The sequence below is a fragment of the Bos indicus genome, chromosome 1 (assembly GCF_029378745.1).
Source record: "Bos indicus isolate NIAB-ARS_2022 breed Sahiwal x Tharparkar chromosome 1, NIAB-ARS_B.indTharparkar_mat_pri_1.0, whole genome shotgun sequence".
Classification (NCBI taxonomy): Eukaryota; Metazoa; Chordata; class Mammalia; order Artiodactyla; family Bovidae; genus Bos; species Bos indicus.
Genome location: NC_091760.1, coordinates 88,283,976 through 88,295,568, shown reverse-complemented (window position 1 = coordinate 88,295,568; position 11,593 = coordinate 88,283,976). Strand labels below are relative to the sequence as shown.

The window sequence follows — 11,593 nt, the reverse complement described above, 5'->3', positions numbered from 1 at the left end:
TGAGCATGAACTGCTGGGCTTGGAGTTTAATTCTGAGACTTAAAAAAGTAATCCTACTAAAAACTGATTTAAAACATGCTACATGAAATCTGGTTAAAAGCACTTTATTGATTACAATATCAATTCACAGCAACATTATTTCACAGAGCTACTATACAAATAAAGGAATGAATTACTGCAAGAATGATTCAAGAATACTGTTAAGTCATGATACAAGTACATAGTTTGGTTTAAAGCTTTTTTCTAAGAGCTTTAATCTAATACATTCACCTTTCCCACACACTACTGACATTCAGGTTCAGTTGGCCACAAGTGTTGTAGAAGCCACTCTAGGTGAAGAAAAACATTTTAATCAGCTTAAAAAACCCATTTAGATGTGAATGCCTTTGGATAAGAATATGCAAATGCAAGTGTTCAGATGCTTCTTTGAGAAGAGAAAACAATAGGATAGAGCACCATTGTGTAAGAGACAGAAAAGGCTTGAAATATCTACCAAGTATATCACTGAAGTTATATTAATTAAAAAATACTGTATGATGTAAGATTTTGTCGGGCACACTTAACATCAATTGAAACTAAAATTTAACCAGTTTTTCCATATGCTGCATTAGTCAATTATTTTATAGGCTCAATACTGGTTTTAAGAAAAAAGACTTAGGAAATTTTATCAACATGCAAACAAATTTGCTAAACACAAGTTGTACCATCATTCTGATTAATAAATTACTTTTTAAACAATGCTAGCTTAGACATTCAACTACAGACCATTTTATTGAGTACCTATTATAACCAATACTTTTAAATATAGCACTGAATTTAAGGCAACTTACAATGAACAATGGGAGTAGTAAATATGAAGGGTGCATCACATTCTGTTTAGTCTAATTTAAAATACCAATATTATCCACTGTGCTATCATTTCTCACAAGATAGTCTGGTGGGTGTTTTCAAAATTCAAATGAGGTAAGAAATAGTTTAAAATTTTGCTTTCCACGATGGCAAAAGGGAAATTAGAAACTGAACATATAATAATTTGAAAATGTTTTTAAGCCTAACTCACACCCTAAAGATTTTAGAAAGAATCTATTACTAAAATCATGGGCCTGTTTGGGAGATTGTTTTTAATCAGTTTCCATTACATTTAAACACATCAACAGGTAAGCCACAAGTATTCGACTGTTATAATTTAAACTGTGAGACACTCACCAATAAGCATAAATTTCCCTGAACATCTTCATTTTTAAAACAGAATGTAATTTCTAAATCTAAAACATCAAGTGTTGGAGAAGGTTAGTTATATATGTATTTTTTAGCAACTTCAAAAATTTCATTTTGTCACCTGAAGAAGCCGAGGTTTATTTCTCTTTCAATAGGTTAACTTTAAAATTACTTAACATATTTCAGAAGCACCTACTTCTGTTATGTCTAAGAGACTAATTTACTATCATCATGCAGTATTAATCAGTTCAGATGAGTCTAAATTAAGGAGACGGCCTACCAGGTAAGCCCTCTTGCAGAATTAAGAAGTTTAAGTATCTCTTGATACTTAAGTGTCTCTTGGATATTAAGCCTAAATCTTTGCCTCTCTAAAGATGGAACTCAATATGCTGTTGTAACCATGGATTTACAACTATAGAAATTTGAGCTAGGGAAGAAACTTGAATATTTAATCTAAAGCTCTAATAGCACAGCTGTCAAAAATGAGGCCGGTCCATCAAAGTGGAGGCAGTGTCCTTAGTGACAGCATGAAGTGCTTTTTTTGAGGTTTATGGGTTGATTTGCTGAACACAAGGCCATCACCCCACTTTTAGAAAAGAATATTTGCCTTTAAAATACTGCCATATCTTAAGTGTTCTTTATGCAATGATTAAAGAATTTACAAATAAACCCAACTGAGGCACATTATGTTTAAATGTTTCTTAGGTAAAAAGAAAAAAAAATCAGGCACCAGAACTGCAATATTGATGCAAATTCCTTAAACTACATTTGGCCTCTTTTAAGTTTGGAAAAACTAAGATTCAAGCTGTACTGTGCATCTACAAAATATACCAATTTCAGGAAGTTTTAAATATACAATCAGATGAACTCAGACTGCAAGTACACAAATTTAGCAAGTGGGACCCATATCACTAGATAACAAAAGTTTTAACCTGTAAGTTAATTAATATGGTATCACCATTTGGTCATATGTATAATCAGCCATGATAGTGGTTAATTTTCAGTTGCCTAGTACATGTTTAATTATGATAACTGCCTTTTAACCACCTACAAAAAGTTTAATAATATTAAATCATTTTTATCAACATGTTTAAGACCACAGAATTCTTAAAGTCTGTGCCTCTAAATTATCTTGTTACTAGAATCATTTTCAAACTAGTGGCGATACTATTCATATATATAAGGCAATTTTGCACATGCTACAAGTGCTTGCTTCAACAGGATTTTGGAATAAATTGCTGAACTACATGGTAATCCTCACTCCTATTTTTGGAAATGACTGTCCCTTAAAAATTGTCTTGCCTTATCTCAAAGAGCTGCTCTTTATATCACTTCTTAAATAGTCCACAAACATAACAGGATTTATGTTATATGTATATAAATATACATTCATGCCTGCCATCTACAACAGTCTGGGGTTTTGTTTTTTTTTTTGGTCCTATATCTTAATCTTTTTCCATTTTATTCTCTTTTTAGTATCCTAAAACAGTTACTTCCTTACGGCAGATGCACTTATTCGCACATCCACAATATAAAAATGGAAATTTACAAGTAAAATTTGGGAGTATTTTGGATTACAGGTAATCAAAAGCTAACAGATCTAGCTCAACAGTAACTGACAGTTTACTAAGTACAAAACACAACACACCTCTATATTAGGAAAACTCCATGACTTCATTATCAAATGACTTAATCTATCGTCAATCATTTAGATTATTTGTAAGAGAAAATTCAGGAGCAAAAGTATCTTTGTTTAAATTCAAGGGGGCTCATTCTAGTAATAAACACATTATATCATTGACAAGCAGAGAAATTGCTTAGTATTTTCCTCTGACTCCTTTAAGAACTGCTCTTGGAATTATCTTTTGGCTTTAAAGTGAGGATCACTTTGATCTAGGTATCCTCTGAAGCAAAACCACTTAGAAACCAGTATTTTGTCCTAGTGGGAGGAAATGGTACAGAAGATCAAAAAGCTTGAATGTTTACTTTTTAAATATTTGAAGACAGAGTTAACATCGATTCAGATTTTATATGAACATTCATAAAGCAACCTTACATTGTAACTATTTGTAACAATGTAACAAATAGATGTGTTAGATTTTATACTTCTTTCAAAATCATAATGCCATCACACACTATGTGTCCTTCCTAGATACATACTGATGGAAACACTGGGAAAGTTTCTTCAGATGCAAAGATAGTCCAAATGTTCATCAGAGTGCACCCTGCAAACTCACCTCTAGAAGATGAAATCAGTAGGAAAGCCTAACTATTTAGAATGCTAAGTGTCATTTGATCATATCCAACTTTAAAAAATAAGAACATTCATGTGATTACTGCTATCTACCTGTTAATATAATATGAGTTTCTTATGTATGTCTCAAATTCCAGAGTGAGACTCCCTAGCCTTTAGATTATGTCCCCTTTAAAGGACTCAATATAAGCACTTACTTAAATTGATAAGATGGCAGAGGATGAGACAGAAACTATTGATACTCACACAGACTCCCCTCAGTGGTACCTATGTCTGACAGCATTTTTTTTTTACTTTTTGTTTTGTATTGGGGTATAGCCGATTATGTTGGGATAGTTTCAGGCGAACAACGAAGTGGACTCAGCCACACATACATGTATCCATTCTCCCCCAAACTTCCATCCAGGCTGCCAGATAACACTGAGCTGTATAGTAGGTCCCTGTTGTCAGCATTCTTAAACAGCAACCAGGATCTCTGAAAGATCTCTGAAAGAAAGCTGGAATTCAAGGAGATATTCTTTAAACATCAGTACACACATGTATGGTCTCACTTCCATGTATTACTGTGCCTTGTTCCTCCACTACAGAACACAAAAATGCGATACTTATATATAAAGTTAAAAATGTAACTGAAGAAATGCAAACATACATTCTAACATGATAGGTTGCTGTAATGTGTACATTTCTGTCTACACAAAGAATTAGACAATACAAGCAAGAATTCATCAAGGTTAAATGAGCTCAACTCCTCAGATTAATACTCTGGTCCTAATCTCAGCAAGCACCTTTACCTTGTTTTCACCTTTTTTATTTTGTAGTTTACTGAAAGCTTCTTTTTTGTATATAATAATCTCAATAGAAAAATCTTCACCTGCAAATATAAGGTAAATTCTTTTTCACAGCTATAGGCTGTAGTACTGATTTCTCCAGGTATCAGTGGAGAATGGAAATTTTGCATGTATTGTTAATTCCAGATTCTAAGAAAACTGTCCCAAGACCCTGTTGCCACAGCCATGCCATCATCAGTTACACCTAAACAGCTGACACGGTTGTCATGACCAGCAAGAACACCTGAAAGACAAAAGTTCATTAAAAAGTTAGCAATGGGCAAGTTTTAGGATTAAACAAGTGTATGCAGAAAGATCTTAGATGGGTACTTACGGGCATGTATATAAAATAAAATTTCTTTGTATTACATGAATTTCTGACATGCATCAAATTGTTTTTCATTTTTGAAAAATGTATAACTGCCTTCTTCAAAATCATCTCTTCAAAAACATGTAGACTTTTATGTCGCTAGTAAGTTCATACTTCTGAATTTTGCTAATAATTTTAAATGAAGTTCAATGAACTTTTACCACCAGAACAACAGAAACGTAAGAATACACCACCAAAAATACCAACATAATTTACTGTATTCCTTTAACCACTAACATTGGAATGTTTTGGTCATAACTCTCTGCAACCATCAAACTAAAACCATCTAGTTTTAGTTTATTCTGAATATTAAGCTTATGTGATCTGACCACCAGACAGGATAAAATTAAATATTCCCAACTGTTTGGGAGGAAAATGAGATGTAAAGATTTAAAAGAGAAATCGGACTATATCAAATTCTCAGTAAGAACCTTTCTTTAATATACTGTTTGAGTTTGCAATATCTCTCAAATGTAATTAAGCATATCATTTTCACCCAATCTCAGGCACAGAAGTTAATCTTGCATAACTCTTTAATATTCTCTGCAGTACCTTCTGTATAGCAATATTTGGAAAAAGGCAAATTTACCATTATGGGTTGAAGTAACAAAAAATGACCATTGTGACTAAATACTCCAAATCATATTGGAAAGAAGAATGAATTAGCAGTTCATGTCACAATTCAATTTTAAGGTGAAAGTAGCCAGTTGAGTCAACCTGAAACCAAACAGCTATCAGCAAAGCAAAACTAAATCTCAAGCAGATGTTAAAAAATATGAAAAACAAACACATTTCTATTTTGTTATGAATACTGATTCAATCCAGGCAAAACACCTAATACCTCAAAAAAGTGATCAGCTAAACCATGAACTCTTCTGCTGTCTCTTAAGAGAGGTTGTAGAAAATTATCCTTAGTAATGCTGACACTGCCTCTACTTCAGAAGCCTCAAAACTACACAGGAATTTAAAAGGGTAAGGACACAAAGCCACAAGGACAGCAAGAATAGGAGAGCAATGCCAACAAAAGTTTGTGAGCTTTTTGCTGCTGGTGATTATTAATGGACCCCAAGATGCTAAGTTCAAAGCAAATGGTCTGATAAGCCAACAACAACAAGAATGACTGCAGAAGCTCCAAAGGGGTCAGAAACTAGTGGAACCAGGTATCTCTGGAACTACAGGGGCAAAGACAGGGCAAACAAAGACTGCATTAGAAACATCTGGGCATCGATTAGACTCTCCAGGTCTCTACCTTCACTCTGCAGAGTCAGATGATTTATCATCCTGCCCAGAACACAAGACTGGGGACGTGCTAGAGAGAGAACGAGGTCTCTTAACTGGAAGAAAACAGGCACAGCTGAGATCAGTGCAACTACTGAAAGCTGGGGAATACAGAAAGTTAACTTCCTAATTGTTTTGCACTCCAGCTTTCTTCCTTAAATCAGCCCCTAAACTGTCAGAGATTCCAGGTAGAAAAGTGTAAAAATCCACATCAGAGAACACAGCAGACCCAAGGGGGGAAAGGTCAAAAGACATATCAGAAATTCCCTAATGAAAGCCTGGCCAGATCATTGTTCAGTGAGGCCTATTGTCAGTACACCCCAAGCATACACAGAGGGCTTTCAGACAGTTTTAATGCCTCACTCTTAAGGATAATTAAGAGGCTAAAAATCATCAGAGTTTCAAGGAAATACACTATACAGTAGACTGAAAAAAAAAGGGGGGGAGAAAACGCAACTTGGAAAACAAAAAGATTGTGCTTAAAACTTCAAGAAAGGCTTTCGTAACAGCCCTACAGAAACAAAAGACTTTTACTCATGAAAAAAAGAATGCCCTTAAAAAAAAAAAATCTCAAAAAGATGGTAGCAAAAATGGAAAACCAAAGCTTAACAGATGGTTCATGGAAAGAAAAGGCAAGGATTTCTCCCAGAACATACAGGCAAAAAAAGACGGAAAAGAGAGAAACTAAGAAAGTCAAAGGAAAGTCCAAGAAGTCCAACATCAGAATAATGGGAGTCCTACAAAGAGAACGATAAAGGAGAAAAATGTGCAACTGATTAAATGAGCCTCCTAAAACTTGCCAGTGCTACAGAGTATATGTTTCAAGATCGAAAAGGTCCACCGAATGATAGACGGAAATGAATCTACCTCCAGACACAACAAAACTTCCAGAAAGTTTGAAGAGTAATGAGAAGCACATCAAATGTAAGAATGTGAGCCAAAAAATTTAAAAGTCCAATAATTTGACCCTAGAGAATATTAAGAAGCTGCATCGCAAAAGAAGTCACATACATACGTCACTGCTCAGCAGTAAGTACTGTTTTAAAAATTCATAAGTGTGTAATAAACACTGACTGATAGATGTTCTAAACAGAATTCACTACATGGGAAAAATTGGAAGAAGGAAGCTGAGGTAGGAGGAAGGACGTTAAAGCCAAACCTCAAGAGATAATGCCTAAATGTTAAAAAAATCAATACAGCTATATTATTTAAAGATACAGAAATAAATACTTAAAAGTAGCTACCTCTAGGAGCAGAAAATATGGGCTGAGGTCAGAAGACTGCTGTTTCAGTAATAACCCATGTAGACCTAGTTGATTCTTTGCATATAATTTTAATTCTAAAAAACATTTTAAGTCACTCTGTAATTTGTTATTAATGACAGTCCCCAGTACGACTTGATGCTAGAATTTCAGAAGCTGCACGGGAGAACTCAGAGGATGAGATTAAGAGGAGACAGTGATTCTATGCCCTTTCCTAGATAAGATCTGAACCAAAAAGAGGATGCATAGCAATTACAATGTTTCCTGTCAGATTATAAGCAAACTGTAATCTGGAAGACCACACTATATTATATTCACTGTTCATCTTTATGTCAAAACTTACCAAACACGAAAATACATAATCAGATATTACTCTTTAGAAAATAGAAACATAAATGCGGTTTATGAACTGTAACTGAACTCAAAGGTTAACAACAGCCATGAATGAAAACTGCCAGGCTGCCATTCCCCAGGGGATCCAGGAGACCTCAAGAACAACTGATAGGAAACTTCATGTTTCCTGACAAAATAAAAAACTAATGTGTACCAATTTACTGACCTGCACGATCTCCTTTGAGTGTGTCCCATACGTTACAGTTGAAGTCATCATAGCCAGCTAACAGGAGACGCCCACTTTTTGAAAAAGCTACGGAAGTGATCCCACAGATGATATTGTCATGAGAATACAATAATAACTCTTGGTCTGCACGAAGGTCAAAGAGCCGGCAAGTGGCATCATCAGAGCCAGTGGCAAAGGCATATCCATTTGGGAAAAACTAGGAAGAAAAGCAACACACACTTATTCCATAGAAGTATACAAAAATTATGTAAGGCAGTGCAATGATGGACTCTGGGGTAAGACAGTTCAGTTCAGTAGCTCATTTGTGTCTAACTCTTTACGACCCCACAGACTGCAGCACACCAGGCTTCCCTGTCCATCACAAACTCCCAGAGCTTGCTCAAACTCCTGTCCATCGAGTCAGTGACGTCATCCAACCATCTCATCCTCTATTGTCCCCTTCTCCTGTCTTCAATCTTTCCCAGCATCAGGGTCTTTTCCAATGAGTCAGTTCTTCGCATCAGGTGGCCAAAATATTGGAATTTCAGCTTCAGTATCAGTCCTTCCAATGAGTACTCAGGACTGATTTCCTTTAGGACGGACTGGATAGATCTTGTAGTCCAGGGGACTCTCAGGAGTGGGTAAGACAAGACCTAGATTTAAATTTCAACTTGGCTTTGGATCAGGTGAGTGATTTTAGGCACTGAAGATTCCTGAACACTTGGGCCTTATGCATGCTGCGTGCTAAGTCGTTTCAGTCATGTCTGACTCTTTGCAACCCTATGGACTGTAGTCCACCAGGCTTCTCTGTCCATGGGATTCTCCAGACAAGAATACTGGAGTGGGGTAGCCATGCCCTCCTCCGGGGGATCTTTCTCACCCAGGGATCAAACCCGCATCTCTTATGTCTCCTGCATTGGCAGGCGGGTTCTCTACCACTAGTGCCACCTGGGAAGCCTTAGTTTCAGCTTTAGCATGTTGGTTAGGGCACAGTGAAATAACACACAAAGGATCCATAACCCACTGTTCAGCACAAGACACATATTCAATAAATCCTGGCTCCGGTCCTCTGCTTTTGTTTAGTCACTAAGTCGTAGACACTTTTTTGCAACCCCTTGGACTGTAGCCACCAGCCTCCTCTGTCCATGGAATTTCCCAGGCAAATCCTTCCTTCTCCAGATCCTCCCAACCCAGGGATCAAACCCACATCTCCTGCTTTGGCAGGTGGAAACTTTTCCCTTGAGTCACCAGGGAAGCCCCCGATCCTCCATATGTTTTACTAAAACATTTAAACCAAATATTACTATTTATAGTATTTATATATGTATGTGGACTCAAAGACATGTTCCAAAAACCTCATTATGAGAAATAAATAGAAACATTTAATAAAAGAGAACATAGATCATCCAGTTAGGCTAGGCTGTAAAGTGAAGCTAGCAGTATACTAAATGTTCTCACGTGCGCGCATGCAAACCACATACATACACACACACACACACAGAAAAAAAAAACTATGCATTGTTAGTTTGTGAATCTCGTTTCTCAGATATTGTGGCACTACTCAACACTTATTACAAAGAAGAAGTCACTTTTCTTCATATATCTACTGGTCATCTGTATTGCTTTTTTAGGACCTATTGATCTGCAGGAATAAAATGAAGAATACATTTGTTTTCTTTGTGGTAAATATAGCTTATCATTTTCCTTCTAATATTGTTTATTTTTTAAAAAATATAAAGCAATTTTTTGGAGGTATCACAGGCCCTGATTTCAAACTATACTACAAAGCTACAGGAGTCAAAAGTGTATGTTGCTGCTGCTAAGTCGCTTCAGTCGTGTCCGACTCTGTGTGACCCCATAGACGGCAGCCCATCAGGCTCCCCCGTCCCTGGGATTCTCCAGGCAAGAATACTGGACTGGGTTGCCATTTCCTTCTCCAATGCATGAAAGTGAAAAGTGAAAGTGAAGTTGCTCAGTCGTGTCTGACTCTTAGCGGCCCCATAGACTGCAGCCTACCAGGCTCCTCCGTCCATGGGATTTTGCAGGCAAGACTACTGGAGTGGGGAGCCACTGCCTTCTCCAAAGTTTATGTTACTGACACTAAAACAGATACACAGATCAATGGAACACAATAGCCCAGAAATAAACCCATAAACATACAGTCAACAACAAAAGAGGCAAGAATATACAATGAGGAAAAGACCATAAATGGTGTTGGGAAAACTGGCCAGCTCCATGCAAAAGCATCAAACTGGATGACTTTCTCATACCATATATAAAAATAAACTCAAATGGATTCAATACTTAGATGTATAAATTTGAAACCATAAATTTCCTAGAACATAGGCAGTATGCTTTTTTTCTTTTTTTTTCGTACTGTGTGGCCTGTGGGATTTTAGTTCCCAGACCAGGGATCAAACTCAGGTCCTTTGCAGTGAAAGCACAGAGTCCTAACCACTGGACTGCCAGGGAATTCCCAGGCAGTAAAGACTCTACCTGTGATGCAGGAGACCAGGGTTTGACCCCTGGGTTGAGAAGATCTCCTGGAGAAGGAAATGGCAACCTGCTCCAGTATTCTTGCCTGGAGAATCCCATGGACAGAGGAGCCGGGTGGGTTACAGTCCGTGGGGTCACAAAGAGACACGACTGAGTGACTACCACACAATAATACACACATGCTCTTTAACACAGGTCTTAGCAATATATTTTTTGGATCTGTACCCTCAGGCAAGGAAAGTAAAAGCAAAAATAAACAAATGCAACTAAATCAAACTAGAAAAAGCTTTTGCACATGAAGAAACTATTGAGGAAAGGAAAAGGCAGCCTACTAAGTGAGAGAAGATACTTGCAAACAATATATCCAAAACAAGGTTAATATTCAAAACATGCAAAAAATCTGCAAAACTCAGTATCAAAAAACCAAAAACCTGATTAAAATATAGGCAGGAGAACTAAATAGACATTTTCCCAAAGAAGACATACAAACAGCAAAGGGACACACGGAAAGATGCTCAACATCACTAATCATCAGGGAAATGCAAAAATAAGGATATCTTAAAACTCCACAAATATTTAAAACTATAGAAGCTACTTCTAAATAACTTCACAAGTCAAAGAGATCAAAAGGAAAATTATAACTCCTGTCACTAAATGAAAATGAATCAAAATTTGTGGAATGTAGCAAAAAGAAATGCTTAGAAAGAAACTTACAACTTTAAGTTCCAATATTAGAAAAGAGGAAAGGTTTCACACCAATGATACCAGCTTCTGCCTTAAGAAATGAGAAACAGGAGAGCAAACAAAACCCATGTAAGCAGAAGAAAAGAAATAATAAAGAGTGAAAAATCAATCAAACAGAAAACAGAGACTCTTTGATGCCAAAAAAATGGTTCTTTGAGAAGATAAATTAAAAAAACTGATAAAGTTGTGTCTGACTCTCTGTGACCCCATGGACTGTAGCCCACCAGGTTCTTCTGTCCATGGGATTTTCCAGGCAAGAATACTGGAATGAGTTGCCATTTCCTTCTCCAGGGGAATCTTCCCCAGCCAGGGATCAAACCTGGATCTCTGGCATTGTAGGTGGATTCTTTACCAACTGAGCTACCAGGGAAGCCCTGATAAACCTTTAACCAAATGCACTAGTTTGCTAGACCTGCTGTAACAAAGGAACACAAACTGAATGGCTTAAACAACAGAAATGTATCGTTTCATAGGTCTGGAGGGTAGAAGTCTGAAATCAAAGTGTCTGGGGCCTAAAAAGCGTCTGTTAGGCCCATCTCCTTGGTTTATAGATGGGCTGGCTATCTTCCTATGTCTCGTCACACT

General features: G+C 36.8%; 1 protein-coding gene across 2 annotated transcripts in view; it reads right to left on the bottom strand.

Moving 5' to 3' along the window:
* Positions 1–88: 88 nt before the first annotated feature.
* Positions 89–11,593, bottom strand: part of GNB4 (G protein subunit beta 4) — a 71,298-nt gene continuing 59,793 nt past the window's right edge. For both annotated transcript variants that reach the window (XM_070791580.1, XM_070791582.1), the window contains 2 exons: positions 7,769–7,985; positions 89–4,543 (listed from right to left, as the gene is read on the bottom strand). In XM_070791580.1, coding sequence (XP_070647681.1) covers positions 4,437–4,543; positions 7,769–7,985 — 324 coding nt within the window. In that variant the 3' untranslated portion in view covers positions 89–4,436. The remainder of the gene's footprint in view (positions 4,544–7,768; positions 7,986–11,593) is intronic.